The 22,165-nt window shown below is 43.6% G+C and overlaps 3 protein-coding genes across 3 annotated transcripts; 2 read left to right on the forward strand and 1 right to left on the reverse strand.

Annotated features, from left to right (window-relative positions):
- The first annotated feature begins 9,632 nt into the window (after nucleotides 1-9,632).
- On the forward strand, nucleotides 9,633-10,588 carry LOC103444703 (uncharacterized). The gene has a single exon (XM_029109362.2). It carries the CDS (start codon nucleotides 9,735-9,737, stop codon nucleotides 10,374-10,376), a length of 642 nt encoding a protein of 213 aa, XP_028965195.1. The 5' UTR covers nucleotides 9,633-9,734; the 3' UTR covers nucleotides 10,377-10,588.
- A 979-nt stretch (nucleotides 10,589-11,567) lies between these two features.
- Nucleotides 11,568-19,600, forward strand: LOC139188878 (cell wall protein DAN4-like). The gene is made up of 2 exons (XM_070806913.1): nucleotides 11,568-18,133; nucleotides 18,690-19,600. The coding sequence occupies exon 1, from the start codon at nucleotides 12,315-12,317 to the stop codon at nucleotides 14,052-14,054; it is 1,740 nt and encodes a 579-aa protein (XP_070663014.1). The 5' UTR covers nucleotides 11,568-12,314; the 3' UTR covers nucleotides 14,055-18,133; nucleotides 18,690-19,600.
- A 926-nt stretch (nucleotides 19,601-20,526) lies between these two features.
- On the reverse strand, nucleotides 20,527-22,157 carry LOC103444660 (small ribosomal subunit protein uS11m). The gene is made up of 3 exons (XM_070806054.1): nucleotides 22,076-22,157; nucleotides 21,605-21,740; nucleotides 20,527-21,327 (listed from the first exon to the last, which is right to left on the reverse strand). The coding sequence occupies exons 2-3, from the start codon at nucleotides 21,723-21,725 to the stop codon at nucleotides 20,807-20,809; spliced, it is 642 nt and encodes a 213-aa protein (XP_070662155.1). The 5' UTR covers nucleotides 21,726-21,740; nucleotides 22,076-22,157; the 3' UTR covers nucleotides 20,527-20,806.
- Between the last annotated feature and the right edge of the window lie 8 nt (nucleotides 22,158-22,165).

Consider the following 22,165-nt stretch of genomic DNA (forward strand, 5'->3'; position numbering starts at 1 on the left):
CACTTTGGTGCCTATCTACAAGAATAAGGGCGATGTACAAAATTGCATGAACTATAGGGGTATTAAGCTAATGAGTCATACAATGAAGCTCTGGGAGAGAGTCATTGAGCATAGATTGAGGCAAGAGACACGGGTTTCGGACAACCAATTCGGGTTCATGCCAGGGCGCTCAACCATGGAGGCAATCTATCTCTTACGAAGATTGATGGAAAGATATAGAGATGGGAAAAAGGATTTACACATGGTCTTTATAGATTTGGAAAAAGCGTATGATAGGGTCCCAAGAGACATTCTTTGGAGGATTTTAGAGAAGAAAGGAGTACGAGTAGCATATATCCAAGCTATACAGGATATGTATGAAGGAGCAAAGACTGCCGTAAGAACTCATGAAGGACAAACCGAAAGCTTTCCCATAACTGTAGGATTACATCAAGGCTCATCCTTAAGTCCTTACCTTTTTGCGTTGGTAATGGATGAGTTAACAGGACATATTCAAGGTGATATTCCTTGGTGTATGCTTTTCGCAGACGATATAGTGTTGATAGATGAAACTCAGGAAGGGGTAAATGCAAAGCTTAACCTTTGGAGAGAAGTGTTGGAATCTAAAGGTCTTCGCCTAAGCCGATCAAAGACAGAATATATGGAGTGCAAGTTCAGTGCAAATGGAGGCCAAAACGAGTTAGGGGTGAAGATCGGAGATCAAGAAATACCAAAGAGCGACCGTTTTCGTTACCTAGGATCTATCTTGCAAAAGAACGGAGAATTAGATGGAGATCTCAACCATAGAATACAAGCTGGATGGATGAAGTGGAAGAGTGCATCCAGCGTGTTGTGTGACCGCCGTATGCCACTGAAGCTCAAGGGAAAATTTTATAGGACGGCAATAAGGCCGGCGATGCTGTATGGCACAGAATGTTGGGCGGTGAAGCATCAACACGTACACAAAATGGGTGTAGCGGAGATGAGGATGCTTCGTTGGATGTGTGGGCACACGAGAAAGGATAAGATTAGGAATGAGGATATCCGGGGTAAAGTAGGAGTAGCCGAAATTGAAGGAAATATGAGAGAAAATCGGTTACGGTGGTTTGGACATGTGCAAAGAAGGCATATTGACGCTCCGATTAGAAGATGCGACTATGGGACAGAGGTTCAGGGCCGAAGGGGCAGAGGAAGACCTAGGAAAACTTTGGAAGAGACCCTAAGAAAAGACTTAGAGTACTTGGATCTAACGGAGGACATGACACAGGACAGAACACAATGGCGTTCTAAGATTCATATAGCCGATCCCACTCAGTGACTTGGATTTTCCAAGTCTCCAACCAAGAAGTTTTCCTCACTCGGGAAATTAAGGGAACACTACCTCAACCTATATGCTCCACTCACAAAGCTTCAACATACAAGCTTCAACAAAAGAAAATTCAAAGAACTTAGCGAAGAAGGCTTTGGTGTATTTAACACAATACGTTGAAATGAAGGAAAGCTTATTTATTGATATCCCCGATAAGTTACAAATATGTACATATACTTGAGTCAAATAAACAAACAAGAGGGAGCCTTCACAAAGGTTGCTTAGGAGAAGTCTCAGCAGGCGGTAGAGCCCCAGAAAGAGAAGGCACCGGAGGAGGATCATTCGGAGCCTCAGTACTGGACAAAACCCTTGAAGGAGGAGGCATCAGAGGTTGATCATTTGGAGCTTCATTACGCGGTACAGCCCCAGAAGACGAAGGCAATAAATGCCTTTGGAACAAACCCACAAATCTCTGATGATCAAGTAAAACCTGACCATCAGATTCCTTCATCTGGTCAAGCTTCCTCTTCATGTTTGTAGCATAGTCATGTGCGAGCCGGTGCAACTGTTTATTTTCATGCTTGAGCCCTCTAATCTCCTGTTTGAGACTCATCACTTCAGCCGCCAATGATTCAACTTGGCGGGTTCGAGCAAATAGGCGTTGGGCCATATTAGACACAGAACCTGCACACTGAACACTGAGAGCCAGAGAATCCTTAACAGCCAACTCATCAGACCGTTTGGAAAGTAGTCTGTTATCTTTGGGAGTGAGAAGGTTCCTGGCCACTACCGCAGCGGCCATATCATTCTTCATCACGGAATCCCCAACGGTAAGAGGACCAGTAGGGGAGACGAAGGATGGGCGCCATATGTTGTCTGGAGAAGGCGGGGCTGCCTCTTCAACAAGGTTCAAGTCAAAACGACGGTCGGAGGGGCCAGACATTTTCAAAGGTGTTGAAGAGAGAAGAGGTCGGACAAATCAAGATCTTAGAAGTGCAAGAATGGAGCTTCTACTGGTGGATATTCAAGTGTGCTTTGGAACTTAATGTCAGCCCCTATAAAAATCTGCACTCGACGAAGCTTCAGAAATCGAAGAGGCGCCTGCTCAGAAATCGAAGAGGCGTTTGCTTTCTCAAAAGCTGGGCTGCTCAGAGACCACGAGGGTCGATCTCAGAAATCGAAAAGGCGTTTGCTTTCTCAAAAGCTGGGCTTCTCAAAGACCACGAAGGCCGATCTCAAAAATCGAAGAGGCTTGCTTTCTCAAAAGCTGGGATGCTCAGAGACCACGAGGGCCGATCTCAGAAATCGAAGAGGCACCTACTTTTCCAGCCTTGTCAGCACCTGTCACACGCACACTCAGCTTTGCGGAAATTATGGGCATTTTGTCGAAGATTTCTGACGAAGTAGAAAGCACATGAATCGTATTGTTCAATCACCCACTTCCCACACGCAACAGTAGCTCAAGGGTACCACAGATAACTTTGCCAAAGTTCTCTGACAAAGTTGAGACACGTGAAGCTTGCAGCTCTCACTACATCGCTCTGACCAAGAAGGGTAAAAGAATTGCAAAGAAACAACACTAACAAAGTTTAAACACATAAATTTTGAAGGTCTAGCTACCATATTATTACCCACAAGGGTAAAGGAACAGTACCACTGCTGGATAATTGGAAAGTCCCGGTGTGTCAACCTCTGTGCTTCGTGGCAAGGTAGACTAGCAAACATGCCCAACCTGTACTCACATTCGAGAAAACACTCCCAACAAGATTGCTTGCTCCAAAATCGAAGAGGCACCGCCCTCCGAATCTCGAGAGCCAGACTCCCAACATGATTACTTTCTCAAAATCGAAGAGAGGGTAAAGGAACAGTACCACTGCTGGATAATTGGAAAGTCCCTGTGTGTCAACCTTTGTGCTTCGTGGCAAGGTAGACTAGCAAACATGCCCAACCTTTACTCACATTCGAGAAAACACTCCCAACAAGATTGCTTGCTCCAAAATCGAAGAGGCACCGCCCTCCGAATCTCGAGAGCCAGACTCCCAACATGATTACTTTCTCAAAAATCGAAGAGAGGGTAAAGGAACAGTACCACTGCTGGATAATTGGAAAGTCCCTGTGTGTCAACCTCTGTGCTTCGTGGCAAGGTAGACTAGCAAACACGTCCAACCTTTACTCACATTCGAGAAAACACTCCCAACAAGATTGCTTGCTCCAAAATCGAAGAGGCACCGCCCTCCGAATCTCGAGAGCCAGACTCCCAACATGATTACTTTCTCAAAAATCGAAGAGACACCGCTCTCCGAATCTCGAGAGCCAGACCCCCAGCAGGATTGCTTTCTCAAAAATTGAAGAGGCATCGTTCTCCGAATCTCGAGAGCCAGATCCCCGACAGGATTGCTTGTTCGAAAATCGAAAAGGCACCACTTTCCCAACTTCAAGAGCTGGATCTCCTTGGATAAAGCTTGTCTGTAATCTTCACACGCAACATCAGCTTTCCAGATACCACATACCCCTTTTTCAAAGTGCTCTGACAGGGTTAAAACATGTGAAGCTGGCAGCTCCCACTACCGTGCTATAACCAAGCAGGGTAAAGGAATAGCATTATTACTTGATGTTAGGGAGACTCCTATATATGTCGACCTCCATCCCTAACGGACAGGCAGACCTGCAAAAATGCTCAACCATTTCTCTTATCTGAGAGGGCACTCCCAACGAAGCCTTTCGAAATATTCAGCTTTCTTTCCCCCCGATAATACCTCTGTAAACAAGCTATACTAGAGCAAGAATATCTCATATCATCAGGGTTAAAAGCAAGAGTATCCCATATCATGCTTTTTCCCTGTCTTTTCCTTTGGCCTTGTTCTTACCTGCAAGACAATGAGAAAGAGAGCAATCAGTCAGCACTTGGAATCAAGCTTCCAGCCAGGAACTGACTGCCTGGAACCCCTTACCTGATTACTTACCTGGCATTGCTCTCGAGTACTCATCTTCAACATCTTATGCTTCCAGGGAAGATACCCCATCTGCCTGAGGAACAAATAGGGCAAGTGAGAAGGATACAAGGAAGCATGTGGAGACAAGCGTAACAGCACACGTGCCGATACATCCACTACTCTGTCAAAAGCAAAAGTATCTCATATCAGCAGGGTCGAACGTACTCTAGATTTGATGGACTTGTTTTGACCCTCAAATTCTTCAGTCGGCCTTATACTCTGGAGGAAACCAGAAAACCCTCCAGCCCAGTTCAAGAATAAGCCTGTGGAAAGTTACTTCTTCAAAAGCAAAAGTATCCCATATCATCTCTCCTCATTTTTCTTCTCTTTATCCTTCATGCTGCCTGCAAGATAGGGAGAATGTGAACAATCAGCCGGAGCTCTGATTGCTTACCTTGTCTGTCACCTCTTTCAGCAGATCCCCTAGCTCGGCGACTTGGGGGACTCCTACTACATGGTTTGTATCGCGCTTGACCAAGCATGAAACTACAAGTAAGCTTCAAGTGAAATTGATACATTACCTTGTGCATCTCCACCAGTTACAGATACCACCCCTGGATGGAGGAAGAGTACTTCCAGAGAAGATGCCACATCTACCTATAAGACAGATAAGGCAAGTCAAGACGATACCACACTCCGGTACTTAGAAGTTTCGTGGCTACGAGATCATTCTCCCACAATATTTCCTAATGTCATTTGTACTAAATCATTCACTTGTACTCACTAAAGGAGAGCTTGAACCTATGTACTTGTGTAAACCCTTCACAATTAATGAGAACTCCTCTATTCCGTGGACATAGCCAATCTGGGTGAACCACGTACATCTTGTGTTTGCTTTCCTATCTCTATCCATTTATATACTTATCCACACTAATGACCGGAGCAATCTAGCGAAGATCACAAAAAGTGACCGTTTTCGCTACCTAGGATCTATCTTGCAAGAGAACGGAGAATTAAATGGAAATCTCAACCATAGAATACAAGCTGGATGGATGAAGTGTAAGAGTGCATCCGGCGTGTTGTGTGACCGTCGTAGGCCACTGAAGTTCAAGGGAAAATTTTATAGGACGGCAATAAGGCCAGCGATGTTGTATGGCACAGAATGTTGGGCAGTGAAGCATCAACGTACACAAAATGGGTGTAGCGGAGATGAGGATGCTTCGTGGGATGTATGGGCACACGAGAAAGGATAAGATTGGGAATGAGGTTATCTGAGGTAAAGTAGGAGTAGCCAAAATTGAAGGAAATATGAGAGAAAATCGGTTCCGGTGGTTTGGACATGTGCAAAGAAGGCCTACTGACGCTCCGGTTCGAAAGTGACTACGGGACAGAGGTTCAGGGCCGAAGGGGTAGAGGAAGACCTAGGAAAACTTTGGAAGAGACCCTAAGAAAAGACTTGAGTACTTGGATCTAACGGAGGACATGACACAAAACCGAGCGCAATGGCGTTCTAGGATTCATATAGCCGACCCCACTTAGTGGGAAAAGGCTTTGTTGTTGTTGTTGTTGTTGTTGCTTATATCTTGATACTGAGAAAAATTATATATGTTTTACAGCGAGGGGTTAGATATGTTGATAAATGAAATGGTTTTGTAAAACATTTGTTTTTGCCCACTCACGTTTTCTGTTTTGCGCCCCTCCAGGTTCTAAGTAAACTAGCTGTTGGTGGCTTGAGGACGTCGGCAGTTCTGACCTATCTAAATAATAGTAGGACTTTCTTGGTACTGTGTAACTAGTACTTGTCCTACTGGACTGCACCTAGACTTATTATGCTCTCATTAGGAGTATTTACTTTTGTAACTAACTCCTATCACTTCCTGTTTAGTAGTGCACTCTAGTAATTTGGTTTTTAATTATTCGTATAATTCCTATCATTATGGCTTCCGCACTGTGCACATGGCTACATCACTCTCACGTGACGGCCAGCATGCCTTGATCTTGGTCGGAGAGTGTCAGTACCTATTATTCTTTATTAATGTACCACTTTGTTATATGTGAAATGTACCAATTATTTTTGTAAAATGTACCAATTCTTTTAACACTATGGATACATTTTGTTACATAGTTTTTATCCATTTATTCAATCAAAATGTTTGAATTACAAAGTCAAAGGACTTTGATCAAACTTTGAATACCATTAAGGTTTTAGTCAAAGAATGTTAGGGACTAGGGACCGCATCCAAAGTATCCCTAATATTTTTCTCTACTTTTATTAGAAAGTCTCAAGTTTAACTTTTTTCTTGGCCTCCTGCATGGTTCTCGATTCTCCTCTACCCTTGACAAAGGTGCGGTGCGATGATTCACGGTGTTGCAAGATCGTTGTTTCGATCCTACTAGACATCCATGACATGGATCTGGTTAATCATAGTTTGTATGACCTCCTCTTATCTCTGCATGCAAGAGTTAACGTTAAGAAGTTATCTTTCTAAATCATTCTTTCTGAGGGACATTAAGTTCCTGAATAACTCGATCGAGGAACTTTAATTTCCTTAAGATCCATCCAATCCTCCATAGTAGGAGCCTAGGAGGTAAATCCTGATTGACAGCCTACTCTTCCACAATAGGATTTGAGTTTGGAAGAGGGGCTCGGTTTTCTTCTTACTGTTGAGCAAAAGGTTGGAGCTTTGCCCTAGGTTGTTATTACGGCAAGTGCATTCCATATATAAGGACGTTTCTACGAGTTAGAAATAAATGGTTCTTCCGAAAAGTTCCAAGACTCAGAATTGAGAGACTACTATGAATATGAACAGGTTCTTAATAAAAACACTAATTTGTGTGGAACAAATTTTACACAAGTGTAGAAATACTCTTATGTACCCCTACAACCAAGATAGTAAGACAAGTGAGACCTTGTCAGATTGATGGGTTGTGAGCCAAAGATCCTTTAATGCCTAAGTTAAATTTAATTGTAGGAAAATGAACCATAAGCTATGAATTTCTGCCTAAAGAAACAATTACCAGTTGAATACCAGAGTGCGCAACGAACAAGACTAATAAAATAAGAATAGTATTAAACAAACGAGAATGCTGAAACCACTACAAAACCCTAAAGGCTACATTGTGACTGACTTATTATTCTACAAGTTACAAAGCATCATATATATAGAGAACTAACCTAACCCTAATAAGCAAGAAAACGAAACCCTAATACTAATGGGCTAAACCCAAATTCAAACAATAAAATAATCATAAATTCCAACACCCCGCATCAAACTCATAGCGGTACACGTCATGAGTTTGCCAACAAGCAGATGTGGATACAAGCTCCGTTAGGCGGACAGGACAAGACAAGCTCTGTTAGGCGGACAGGACAAGACAAGCTCCGTTAGGCGGACAGGACAAGACAAGCTCCGTTAGGCAGACACGACAAGACAAGCTCCATTTTTTTTCTCCTTTTTTCTTTTTTTCTTTTGTCCTTTTTTTTCCTTTTATTTTCTTTGGATTTCTTTTCTCCTTCCCTTTTACCTTTCTTAAATCAAACTGGAAGTTTGTGGCGCATTGGTGTAGCAACTGTGCGAACAAACAACAACAAGATAGTGGTTCTAAGGCAGCGGGTATAGCAGCGGTGATGGACAGAGGTGTAGTAGTGGTGTGGTGGATCAGTCAGATCGGCAGGTCAGATTGGGGTTACAGGCAGCAGTAGCGCGGGCTGGGATCTGGGTTGCAGGTTCCTTCAGTGCTGGTGCGGGTCGAGTGCGGGTTGATTATGAGGCATGGTATGATGCGAAGATGCAAGTTGTTGCAGCAGCAGTGAATCATGCAGGTGATGGTGGGTTCGAGTCGCATGATGCAGCACAGCAGATGCAGGTTTGGCGGCGAATTCAGATGGGGTAGGTGTAGCGAAGATGAACTTGATCCAAGTTGTGGTTCTCGGATCAAGGCCTCGTTAGCAGACAGGCAGCAGGTTGAAGGCTGGTTTGACCGAGGTTCTTGATTCAGTGCACTGCAGTATACGAACTTCAGGCTTTCCTCACGATCATCTAATTCAATTTTTTTTTCATCTTTCTTTTCCTTGCAAACAATCAATACCAACTAACAAATCTAAAACGAACGACGACAAAGGCAAACAAATTGATACCAACGAGAACGGATTGAACCCTAAAGATCGAACTTGCTCTGATACCAAGTTGAATATTAGATTGCGCAACGAACAAGACTAACAAAATAAGAATATTATTAAACAAACGAGAATGCTGAAACGTCTACAAAACCCTAAAGGCTATATTGTGACTAACTTATTATTCTATGAGCTACAAATATAGAGAACTAACATAACCCTAATAAGCAAGAAAATGAAACCCTAATACTAATGGGCTAAGCCCAAATTCAAACAATAAAATAATCCTAAATTTCAACATTACCTTCACAGGAAAGCGGACATGTCTTGATGTAGAGTTTGGCTTGAGCTTAGGATGATTCATTAGGGCACGTGTGCACTACCTAAGTGGTTGATTTGAACCCCAGGTTATCTCGCCCTTTTAGCCAACAACGGTTGACTATGAGAGGCGTGATGAGGGCACCAATCAAGAGTCATGTTTAAAGATCACTGTTAACATACATGTTCATGGACTATGGCCATGATTATATGAGGTCATTATCGCTTGAAGATCCATCTAGATCTTGCCTTGGGAGACCCTTTTGGGCTGATCTCATCTGCGGTCACTTCTTGGCTTGTCGAATCTTCGTTGACCCTCACTTGGAATGTTGATCCCATTAACTCTGCTAACGGAGGTGGTGCCTTAGTTTACATGAATCCATCACATGATGTATGGAGAGCAAGCTGGCCTGAGAGAGGTATCTCCTCTGTTTGGTGTGATTTATGTGGAGATATTCCCTCTTGCATTTGATGTTGAACCCACGCGAAGATTAAGTGTTGGTGAAACTCGACAATTCTATTAACTAAAAGTATGCTTTAATACATATAGCGTCCCCTCTAGAGTTGATAAAATTTGATTACCACATTGATATAGCCAAAATAAAACATATATCTAGATCTGTCTCAAACAAAAAAATATGTAGTCCAAAGTTATGTTTCCCATACACTTTCAAAAAGAAAAACAAAGAAACGTCGTTTTTCATAGTGCCCTTTAGAAGGATATCAACCCTATGACCCTATCTATTCACGTTGGAGAGAGAGAGAGAAAGAGAGAGAGAGAGAGAGAAGAGAGAGAGGAATGGTGACCGTCGACCAAGGCTTGGATAGGTAGCCATGCAAGTGGCAAAAGCACTAGTGTCCCACCTTCGGTGGATATTTTACGTATGAGCTTGTGATGGAGAATAGGCAAAGCCTCCTGCAGAGAGTTATTTTTAGGACGCCCAACACTTATATAAGAACCCTCCAACGGCACCATGCACTCAGACAACATCACAAAACTCAGTCGCCACCTTTCCTCCTCATAACGTTCCTTCATTCTCGCATTTTCCTACAATTCCCAAAATACCCCTAACCCACTATGGTTGATCAGGAGCAGCACAGCCTTGGCCTCTTGTCCAGCCAAAGGGACGAAGAGGAAGAAGAAAAAATCTCATCCTACTCTCAGTCTCAGTCTGGTTACGGAGCCCGGTCTGGTGGTGGCTACGGCGACTCCACTACTGGTTACTCTTCCCAAGGACGTACCGGGGCCCGCAGCGGCAGCTGCTACCGCGACAGCACTGATTACTCTGGTGAAGAACGCCTTACTGGCGGAGGCAGCTATGAAGAAGGCAAAACTGATGATTACTCGGAAGAAGGACACGGAAGCCGTGCCGTGTACAGCGAGACCACTGCTTACTCTAGCGAAGGACGTCGTACTGGTGGAGGTGGCTACGGCGGGGCCAGCAACACTGATAGTTACTCGGAAGAAGGACACGGAGGCCGTGCTACCGAGACCACTGCTTTCTCTGGTGAAGGATGTCGTACTGGCGGCAGTGGCTACAGCGATAACACTGATTACTCTGGTGAAAGACGTCGTACTAGCGGCGGAGGTGGCTATGGTGTGGTAAGCACTGATGATTACTCGGAGGAAGGACACGGAGGGCGTCGCGGGTACCAAAAATCTGATGATGATGACTCGGAGGAAGGACACGGAGGGCGTCGCGAGTACAAAAAAATCTGATGATGATGACTCGGAAGAAGGGCACGGAGGGCGTGTCAGAGGACGGTACAGCAAGAGGAGTGAAACCAATGAGTCGAGTGACTATTGAGGAACTTAATTGGTTTGCTGCTGCTACGTACTGGTGCTTATGCCTTAGTCCTTGGTACGTAACAATATCAATATGTCAACCCCTAATTATTTTCATAATTTTAATTAACTACGTGCTTTTAAAATTGTATGAGTTGGATATATTTTTACAATTAGTACGCACGCTAAAGAGAAACGGATTAAGAATTACCCTTATATTAAATTAATTATTTTGGTGGTTAAGACTCTTCAACCCACTGCATTCAAGTTCTAACATTTCTCTCCCCTTAAATAATTTAATAGTAGAAATGTTACGATTTGACTTTTGAGCATCACCATATTTGTTATAAATAAAAAATTAAAAAAAAAATTGGAGAGATTAAATTTTCTATAGCTAACAAATTATTTTAATAGATCAATAATCTGAGTGACTACATTATATACTTGAGGTCGTGAGGCCAAATCTCACCAAAATGTCTTATTGAATTAATCCATAGTTTTCTGCTGTCTGAAATTCATCAGAAGAATATAAAATAGTTTTATTTAATAATTTTTCATCTGTTAGTGGCATGACACGTGTCAAAAAAATAAACAAGGAGACATAGAGGATACACCATTTTCGGGATAGCAGACCCGCATCCCTCGTTTCTTGTTTCTTGTTTTTGCTGAAGCATGAGAAGCACGAGAAATTTTTAATTGTGACGGAAATATAAGTGATAAACCACGTGTTTTAATAGAAGTTGTGGAAAATTTTATTTTTTAAGTTATTAACTTTTTAGCACACATATCCCACCATTTGTATAATGACACTTGTGGAGCCAAAAATAATCACAAGGCGACACGTGGATTTTTGACAAAAAAAGACAAAACTACCCTTGAGGTATACCGGGATTCCTACGTGCAATCAGCAGACAATTATCCTTCAACCAAGTCAAAAGTGCCCAAAATAGGTATCAACTTAAAACCTAATTTATTCATTTATTTCCCATTTCATTATTTAGCTAATCAATTAGCTAAATAATATACTTATTCCTTTCATATTTCCTAAAATTGACTAATTAAGGGATTAATTACCTAATCAATCCCTTAATTATCAACTAAACCTCCAAATTATAACCAAAAACCCACTAGGGCCGGCCATGCCCTTTACTTTCTGTTTGTTGCTGCCATTTTCTCCCCCTTTTTATGACATTCAAATAGCTAGTTAATTAGGTTATTACTATTTGCTAATTAACTAGCCAATTATTTCCATAACTCCCCAAAATAACTAGCCCATTATCTCCATAACCCCCCAAAATAAATCACCCTTTCCTCTCCTATAAATTGGGTCCCATTTTCACAAAACACTAGCTCCAATTCTCTTACAAAAAATCCCAAATATTCTAAACACTATTTCTCTCTAAAATTCTAACTTTGGCATCGGAGGTTCTTCGGCCAAAGCCCCCCCATTTATCGTGGGCGCGTGAGGCTCTTGGCCTTAACCTAAGGTGCTAGTTGTTTTGTAGGTGCAAAATCGTCCAAGATCGAAGAGGAGAAAATTTGCATCCACAAATTGGTGCTTTCATTGAGAGTTGAAATCCATACTCGTAGAAGACTCTCACACAAAAAGGTTTTTTCTTTATTTTCTAGTCCATTTGAATATTTTTCATACGTTCTTATTATTAGAATTTTTTACTTGCAAAGGTTCTTTGATAAAACGTATAAGCAAAATATAATGGCTAGAAATTTAGAAAATTCCATAAGTGAAAATTCTAATATACAAGAAATGGGATTGCGGAGATCCGTGAGGCAAAATGCGACAATAAGGGGAGTGGCATCACCACCACGAGTTTCCACCATGGGAACCACAGCGGTGCCTTCACCACGGCCACCATGGGAACCACCGCGGTGGCTACTTCGGTAGCCATTCGTGGCGAGGTCCATGGAGCTTTCACCACGGCCCGAGCCGTGCCATCCAAGGCTCACGGTACCAAGACCACGACCCAAGCCGTGCCATCCAAGTTTACGTGGACCCAAGCTCAAGCCTCGCATTCACATGCACCGCGCATTGAGCAGCCTACTTCCGTCGAGCAGCCCACTCTCGTGGCCCAGCGTGCTCTCGTGACCCAACCTGCTCCCGACGAGCAGCCCACTCCCGTGGTCCAGCCTACTTCCGACAAGCAGCCCACTCCCGGGGTCCAGCCTGCTTCCGTCGAACAGCCCATTCCCATGGCCCAGCCTGCTCCCGCCAAGCAACCTGCTCTCGCAGCCCAGCCTGCTCGTGCCAAACAGCCTGCTCTCATGACCCAACTTGCTCCCGACGAGCAGCCCACTCCCGTGGTCCAGCCTGCTTCCGTCGAGCAGCCCACTCCCGTGGCCCAGCCTGCTCTTGCCAAGCAGCCTGCTCTCGTGACCCAACCTGCTCCCAACGAGCAGCCCACTCCCGTGGTCCAGCCTGCTTCCGTCAAGCAACCCACTTACGTGGCCCAACCTGCTTTCGTCGAGCAGCCCATTCCCGTGGCCCAGCTTGCTCCTGCCAAGCAACCTGCTTTCATGACCCAGCCTGCTCCCGACGAGCAGCCCACTCCCGTGGTCCAGCCTGCTTCCATCGAGCAGCCCACTCTCACCGCCTATCCTGCTCCAGTGGCTTTCCAAGCAGCCCAAGTCGGCCTAAGACTATCTCAACCATCCGGACCTACCATCGAACCGGGGGCATTCTCACCATATTTTTTCGCAGGTTTGACATTTCCCAACTCAAATCTCGTGCCCGAAGTCTACCACCCTTTCACTGCCCAAGGAGGCGCATTCCTTCCAAGCTCTTCCAATCCAAATAGCGAACAACACTTGTCTCGACAAGTCATAGAGTTGACGAGCGCCCTTGCACAACAGACAACCTTGGTGAATCAACTTTTGCAACGCATCGGGATCCAACGTGCCTCGGACGAGGTATCCCGAAGTAGAACAAGGGAAGACAGACCTTTTCAGCAGCATCCCGGTAAGCAGCCACTCGACCAGTCACGAGCCGAACGTTTGGGCAGTGTATATTCCCGTCTTAGCGCGCAGAGGAGCATGCACTCTCGACTAGGCCCACGGATGAGCATGCATTCACGGTTGGGGTCATACTCCGATAGTCAACATGAGCAACCTTCCGGGCAAAGTGTCCATTCGTGGCTAAGCCTACAAGGAGCATCCTCCACCTCACATCAGAGTAGGCAGCACGACGGACGGAGAGAAGCAGTCACTCAATCCAGCTCAAGTTCAACCAGCAGCCTGCGAAGAACTCGTTCGCCTGCTAGGAACGCACCACATGCACTGCATCTGCGGCATAGACGAGCCAAACTCATGGAAGAGCAGCCTAGACCAGCAAGTCATGGCTGGGGGCAACCGAGAGATCCGCTACCCCAACAAAGGCAAATTCAGGAAGAAGTAGAAAGACTCTTGACCAAGCGATTGCATGATTTCCAACGCAACGAGGTCACCGACGAGGCACTACGACGGAACATGACCAACATAAGCAGGTCACCCTTCACGGACGAGATCGAGCAGGCAGAGCCTCTACGCGAGTTCAGCATGCTACATTTCACATTTTTCAAAGGGGATGAAGACCCGGAGAGACACTTAAAGCGCTACTGAAGCGCAATGATCCTTTATCGAAATAATGATGATCTCATGTGCAAGATATTCGCCACTACTCTACAAGGCGAGGCGCAAAATTGGTTCTACACCCTGCCGCCACAATCCATCCGGAATTTCTACGAACTTTCTTTGGTTTTCACCAAAGAATATTCATCATATCGCTCGATCAAAAAGAAGTCTGACCATTTGTTCGACGTCAAGAAGAACCCAAAGGAGTCGCTTCGCGACTATGTGAGGAGGTTCAAAGTAGAGAAGGCAAAAATAGTCAGATGCAACGACTCGATAGCTAGAGCAGCCTTCCAAAAAGGACTTCCGGCAGACCACCCGCTATTCGGAAAATTGATCATGAAATAAGATCTAACTCTGGCAGACTCTTTTGCTTTGGCAGAGAAGCATGCACTTTGGGATGAGGCTCGCCAATGCACATTTAAAGACTTGAAGAAGTACCCGACATCACCTCCCTAGAAGCAGCGGAGGACCTATTCGCATGTTTGACGGTTTCTAAAGTAGCAATAAGCTATACCATCATGTGAGAAGAGCTAGAGGCCCGACTACCTGTATTCTACAGTTCAAAAGCTTTCCTCGATGCTATTAAAAATTCAAAAGCTAACTTTGGCGATAGTTGTTGCAACCCAGAAGCACAAGTTTTACTTTCAAACGCATGCAATCATCCTCATGACATACTATTCTGCCCAATCCAGACGCGCGACGATAAAGGCATAGACCCCGGCGGATGTGAAGTTTTCTGACGAACGCAACACTGGAAGGACACACTCAGAAGCAAGTTTTGTCCTCGTCACCCTAAAAGATTCTACATAAGAGCAACATGTACCGGCAGTTGAGTACCACTTCTTGCTGCGCACCACACGGCCCTAGCCGACCCTTACTCAATGATTCAACTCTAGAGTGGCCCAATACCAGCAGTTGAGCATCTCCTGCTGCGTATGACATGGCCCCATCTCCACAGCTCCCTACTGCGCCTTCACGCCGAGCCTAGGTGACGCAACAGAGCGGCCCAACGATGCCTCAGAAGTAGCCGAGCACACTCTAGCAGCGCCTACTCCACCCGATGGAGACTTCTGGCATTTGCATGTCGACGGCGCAGAAAAGCCCTCATCATTGCCTGCAGAGAAGGATCCAAAAAGACGATTCTCATCTGGGAAGGTCTGTACAAGATCAGCAGAGTAGGCGGCAAGAGTAATTACATCCTCGCCACCATGAAACGGCAAAAAGATCGAAAAGCAGTGGATGGCCTACAATCTGAGGAAGTACCATGTGTGACCTCCCGCTACATCAAAACCCGAAGACTCAAGAAGCTCGACGGGCACCACCTCACAAGCTGAAAATTATCCAGTTGTTATGCAGTTCCTACCTTACAGCTAAAGTTCTCGTTCGTTTCACTCGTTTTTCAATGAGGAATTTAGAAGTAATCACAACTTGGCTTGGCTGTATGCTTACAACAACTAATCACTCCTGCACTTCAAAAGAAGACAGCGCCCTTCTTAGAGACTCATCGCAGGAATTGCGCCCCCCGAGGGACCAACCATGCTCTCCAGTGCGAGAGGGTAAACCAATTCCCCGACACCCATATGGGTTAGCTCTCCAAGATGGGAGGATAAACTTTATACTCCGAATATCCAGACGTGGATGAGCCTGGCTGCCCTAGTATAACTAGAAGCACGATGGCTTGCGCTGGGATTCCTAGAAGTAGCCACAATGGTCTTTTTCAAGGCTTAGCTAACTGAAGGATTTTGGGTCTCTTGGCCTAATCCGTGGGAAACCGGGCCCTAGATACGGAGGGGGCACATTATGCAGTACGCCCTACAAACGGCTGCCCTGGAACCCTAAAGCTGCTACCGAGTGCACTAAGGTAGCCTTTGGATTCCGGAAGACTGCCTACGGCTTGCCCTTCAAGCAGTAAAGCCGCGCTAGACTTATGCAACCGCACATTCTTGTGAAAGGTTAAACAAGCTAGCGCGTATATACGAAGTTTTATCCACTGCCGACATGCTACGTAGTCGATAAGCTTCACCTTTGCCAAGCGCGGAACAACCTACACCAAGTCCTAAAGTGCTGTGATACTTGCTACGCAACCTACGAAACTGAAGGAAGTCAAGGTTAACAACCTAGTGGTTACGCGGATTTGTCTGCTTCTGTAAGTAAGGCATCCGGCTACCAACCCTATGGCTAACAACTTTGCAAAGTTCTACACCAACACCTACGGCTGCATAGGCTACGCGAGCTTGTCTGCTTATAAAAAAGTAGCATGCCTGCCACTGGTCTATCAAGTCTAAAGGTTAGGGCATGAACAAAAGAAGTGAAGATGAAGAAAAACGAAGGAAAACATGTTTATAAACAACTAGCAAAGGCCGAAGGAGTTCAAGCAAAACAAGAGCTACAAGGAAAAACAAAGAAAATCCTAAAGGCTACCTAAAATACTACACTACAGCAGCTTGGACATCCCACGACTACTCGGTCGCCACACCTTCAACAGTCGTAACGTTCTTAGCAGCGGCATCATCCGGCGCTTCACCCTCGGCTGCCCCAGTCTGGGCACTAACTTCTCCAACTACTTCACCAATGAAAGCCTTAAAAATAAAAGCAAGCAAGTCTTCTGGAGAAATAGAGAAGCTCATCCACTCCCTTCTTAGCATAAGCAGCAAAACAAAGCTCAGAAATTGCAAGCTTAAGATTTTGAATCTGAGGCGAATCAATCTCAACAGCAAATGGAGCAGGCTTTGACGCCACTTTAGCAGCAGAGTCCACCTTACCACTCTTCATAATAGCAAGTCTCTACAAAAGTGAACCGGACTTGGCTCCTAAAGAACGTCCTGGTACAGACTTCGGCACTGGGGGCATGATAAAACCTTTACGCTGAGCAATCTTATCCACAATTGTACTAGCCATTCTCAACATGGAAGACGCCACATGCTCAGATCTAGCAGCCTTACTTTTCTTCCCATTGGAAGAAGTCATGTCAATCACATACCTCTCGGTAGCAAGCGGATCCTCATGAGCAGCAGAAGAAGTCTTTAGTTTTTTCTTAACTGGCATCTCATGAGCAGGCGGGGAAGATCTCTTCTTTCCATCTTCATTCATAGTAAGCTCCACGACAGCGATCAGACGAGCCAATGCATCCGCCTTGATCCTCTTTACCTCATCTTTTTGGAGCAGCTCACATTTCTTTCAGCAAAAATGACTAAGCAGCCAACGACATTCATGGTACTTAGCAGGGGAGCTCAACCCAGCATTCCAGCAGGCATGAGGCCTGCATGCCCAACATTCCAGCAGCCCATGAGACCCGCAATCTCCTTATTTCTCTCAATCGCCAGCCTGGCCCGAGTCAGGTCCAAGAGCCCAAAGGACATGAGCCATGCGGCTCGCCTAGCACTGCGCCCCAGTGCCACAATCCTCGACCCCAGCTGCACAAGCTGCCCTTGGCTCAAGCCAAGCCAATCTACCCAAGCAGTGGTCTCTGCCACGACATCTCCTCGGCCCATGCCAAGCCAACTCCTGGCCCCTGCCAGCCGACGTGTCGCACCACCCCGACGGCTGCCCTGCAATAGCACTATCCAAGAAGAAGGCAAGAAAAATTAAATTTTTCTTACATCGGAGCGGCACGAAGAAGACGAAGAAATCAACGAAAGACGGTCCTTTGCACGGGCAAGATGTAGAAGATTGCTAGAGGAGGGGGAACAAATATCCTCTAACTTTCTCTCTCTTGTAAATCGCTCTCCAAAGTTGATTTAATAACCCACTTAAGGTGGAATTAAATAGGCTTTGAGAGAAATTTATTTCCCTTTCCTAGAAGGATCTAATTTCCATTTAAAGAGAGAATCAACATCAAAATAGGAAGCAGTCTTAAGTTTCCTAAAGCAAGAAAATCTCTACACCTGTTGCCCTTTCCTACAAGTAGCCCAACAGGTGTGGGGGCATTTGTGGAGCCAAAAATAATCACAAGGCGACACGTGGATTTTTGACAAAAAAAGACAAAACTACCCTTGAGGTATATTGGGATTCCTACGTGCAATCAGCAGACAATTATCCTTCAACCAAGTCAAAAGTGCCCAAAATAGGTATCAACTTAAAACCTAATTTATTCATATATTTCCCATTTCATTATTTAGCTAATCAATTAGCTAAATAATATACTTATTCCTTTCATATTTCCTAAAATTGACTAATTAAGGGATTAATTACCTAATCAATCCCTTAATTATCAACTAAACCTCCAAATTATAACCAAAAACCCACTAGGGCCAGCCATGCCCTTTACTTTCTGTTTGTTGCTGCCATTTTCTCCCCCTTTTTATGACATTCAAATAGCTAGTTAATTAGGTTATTACTATTTGCTAATTAACTAGCCAATTATTTCCATAACTCCCCAAAATAACTAGCCCATTATCTCCATAACCCCCCAAAATAAATCACCCTTTCCTCTCCTATAAATTGGGTCCCATTTTCACAAAACACTAGCTCCAATTCTCTTACAAAAAATCCCAAATATTCTAAACACTATTTCTCTCTAAAATTCTAACTTTGGCATCGGAGGTTCTTCGGCCAAAGCCCCCCCCATTCATCGTGAGCGCGTGAGGCTCTTGGCCTTAACCTAAGGTGCTAGTTGTTTTGTAGGTGCAAAATCGTCCAAGATCGAAGAGGAGAAAATTTGCATCCACAACACTTGGTGTATCATCTCGTGCACCGGTTACACTGAAAAACCTCTCAAAAAGCACGAGGCAAAGAAGAACAAAATTAAGTCAAACGAGAAAAGAGGAAGAGACTAGAAAAGAAACATTTCTTCAAAATTTAAACCAAAATAATGATCAATTAACAATTTCTTAATTCTGCATCATGTTTAATTCAGCTATTTTGTATGGTTACGATCCAAAAAACTGTTCATCTCCCAGATTGAATTAATGCATGTTAAGCATTTAATTATTAATCATGTTGGTGTTATTTGGTTTTGTTTAGCGCACCATGTATTTCATTGTTAATAAAAATATAGAATAGTTTACTTGGTGCTAATTGAACAAAATTTCTCGAGTATTTTTTTTCTTTATGGTATTGATAGAGGGGATGATAAATTCTAGAGAAATGCTAATGAGACTCTTTCGAAAATGAGATTTTTTATGGATTCTTTGTCATCTCATGTTCTTGGCACAGTTCTCGTGCCAACATTATAAAACATAGTGCTAAAAGGATGAGGGGAGAGAGAATCTATAGAGAATTTGACTTTGAGACATTATCCTTAGCATTTCTCTAAATTCCACTAACCACACCAGTTATACTGAAGACTTTTCTTTTTAGTTTAGTCATGTGACCATCATGACTAAGGTATTTCTTCTCGTACACCACTAGAGAATAAGAAAACATATGAAATCTTTTTCCCAGATTTACAGTTCATTTATCGCATTTTGGATTTCAAAATTTATTTGTAATTTATTGAGTTATAATTTTATGGCATTGAGAAAACGAAGTTGAGGGGTGATTTCGTTATTTTAAATATCACTTTCGGTTTTCAAATGAGTCTTTACCAATTAGATAGAGCTCGAGTCCATGAACGCATAGACTCAAACGATGCCTAAATCGGGGTTGGAATGAACAAGTTATTAACATTTTTACAGTATTCCATTCATTTCGACCTAAGTCTAGTCATGTGAGCCTAGTCCGGCTCTACCTACGCACTTTGGGCATTCCAATCGTTTCGACCACTGAGTGCCACGTGTGTAAGGGCACAAAAAAGACATGTTTGGATCATTGACTATTGCGTGAGAGTGTTTACCGATCAATTTGGAGAGCTGCAGAGAACACAAATCACAGAAATCGACGAAACAAACACTAAGGCAAGAGCCCTGCAGTGATTCCATACAGGAACCCGGAAGCTAAGAACAGAGCCCAAACCTCAAAGAGAAGCCAAAATCATTTAGCTCGTAAAAGAACAATAACTAACATTTGAAAAACTATCTTCAATCATTCACTCATCAATGGAACAGGCTTTTAAAGAACAAAATCTGGCAAAGAAGAGAAGAACAATGAGCTAGACGTGCAAGGTTCTTCCCTCGGCGCTATAATCACCTCACTACAAAACTGCGTTGATCTTGTCGAGTAAACTGGCCCTCTTGATAACAAAGCAATACTGACCAAGACTTAGGGTGCACTACAATGAAAATATAACCATACCCTAGCCAGAAACCCACATACATAGGCATTCCACATTTTATGCCTTAAACTTTCATGACATAATAATACTGGTTGTGTTTATGTAGTTCAGCTCAAACCTAAAACATTTCAGTCATAAAACATAAGAGAAACACAGAAATTGATTCAAAGTATGACCAGCTTCCAACATACAATGACCTCTTTATAGCACTCGTCTGAACTACGTTTTCCTAAACTTGAGTCATTAGTAACCTAAAATACCCGTACATGTAAGCAATATCCGAATGTCTTTCACACTTGATAAACAGACTATCTTCAACACGAGTTCTTTACCAGTACTAAGAAAAAGCCAAACTTTCCACACGAATGTTATTGAATAAGTTCTTTAACCAACTACTTTATCATAATAAACAACCATCTTCAAAACATAGTAAGGTGACCTTCAAATAGACTACATTAGCATCACAATATGACAGAAATTCAATTTTTTTAGAAAAAAAAAAACAACTAGGTCAAGCTCATTATTTCACCGAATACTTCTCCCTAGCCAAGTAAAATTATACCCACTCAAGGATAACCTGCACTGTGGTTTAGATACGACGCTGCTTTGGGAGTCTACAACCATTGTGGGGCTTTCTGGTTGTATCTTCAATGTATACAATTGGACTGTGACCCACTCGGGAACTAGAGAAGCCCTCTTTCCAGCTCATGATAGCTTGCCTTTTCTTCTTAAAATAAGTAAACCCTTTCACCTTCATCACAACTGATTTTAAGCCGAAATTTCTTGACATGCGTCCAACGTGTTCTGCAGTTGCTTCAGCCGCATACTTAGCCAATTTTGGTCCTCCTTTCATATCTGGTATGGAACCAGCTGAGGCCCCAAGTTTCTTGTTGCCCTTCGAGTCCGTCACAGTAACAAAGGTATTGTTTTTCATCAGCTTTACGTGGACAATATCAGCATTTTGCTCTATATTATATCGAGGAAACTGAGAACCCCAAAAGTTGCTCCTTCCATCCTCCTCCACTACTCCCCTCACAAAGTTGATAGACCTGGAATTCCTCTCTCCATTCTCAGAAGCATTGATACCATTTCGAAAATTTTCTTGGTGGCCTGTAAATCCCACAGTATATATTTCAATCATTAGCAAGAAATTACCACTTATGAAGAATTGATTTCCCTTCCCATCAAACCTCTTGACTCGCCATTTATCTTAGCAAACTAATTCCACAAGCAACCGTATTCAAAATGCAATTCAAAACCCAAAAAAATTAACTTATCATTATTCATAGGCAACAAAAACAGGAACCCAATGTAATCAAATTCACTCATCAATGTAATCAAATTCATGGACGAAATAGAAAAGGAGGAGGCAGGAAGAAGAACTTGCCTGGCGGCATCCTAGAGTCGGAGAAAGACCTTGAAGTGATGAGCTCGACGTGACCCGGGCATTGGGTTCTAGCCAGCCGGTGAATCAGAGAGGAAGACAGTCGAGAAAGAGAAGAATACATCGCATGTATGATTTCCTGAGGAAATTAAACAAACACTTAATAGGTAATCTGAATAGAAATTGAATAGCATTTCCAATTGCCTCAGCTATTGGAGTGTGTGAAAGAGAAACAAGCCACCAACTACAAAGAGGAAATCGAACAAACCCTAAATCGTAAAATTTTGAGAGAAGAAAATCGAACCCATAAGAAAACCCAATCATTCAAACGAATTGAAACCCAAATAAATTAAAAACCAACAAACCCTAAGGAGAAGCACAAAATCAACGCATGATAATAATCTCATTAAACCATCATCGATGTTCATATCCGATACCTACCCACTCAGAACTAAGAGAGAGAGAGAGCGATATCCAAGGGCGACCAGAGAGCTGGCTGGAGAGCAGGAACGAAAAGACGGAAGGGGCCAACTGAGTGCGAAGAACAACACTGCTGTAGTCTTT

The sequence above is a fragment of the Malus domestica genome, chromosome 10 (genome assembly GCF_042453785.1).
Source record: "Malus domestica chromosome 10, GDT2T_hap1".
NCBI lineage: Eukaryota > Viridiplantae > Streptophyta > Magnoliopsida > Rosales > Rosaceae > Malus > Malus domestica.

Excerpts from the sequence above, each read along its gene's own strand:
- LOC103444703 (XM_029109362.2), top strand. The coding sequence starts at position 9,735 with ATGGTTGATCAGGAGCAGCACAGCCTTGGCCTCTTGTCCAGCCAAAGG.
- LOC139188878 (XM_070806913.1), top strand. The coding sequence starts at position 12,315 with ATGGGAACCACCGCGGTGGCTACTTCGGTAGCCATTCGTGGCGAGGTC.
- LOC103444660 (XM_070806054.1), bottom strand. The coding sequence starts at position 21,725 with ATGTATTCTTCTCTTTCTCGACTGTCTTCCTCTCTGATTCACCGGCTG. Across the intron at positions 21,328-21,604 it reads CGACTCTAGGATGCCGCCAG|GCCACCAAGAAAATTTTCGA; the intron begins GCAAGTTCTTCT and ends TGGGATTTACAG.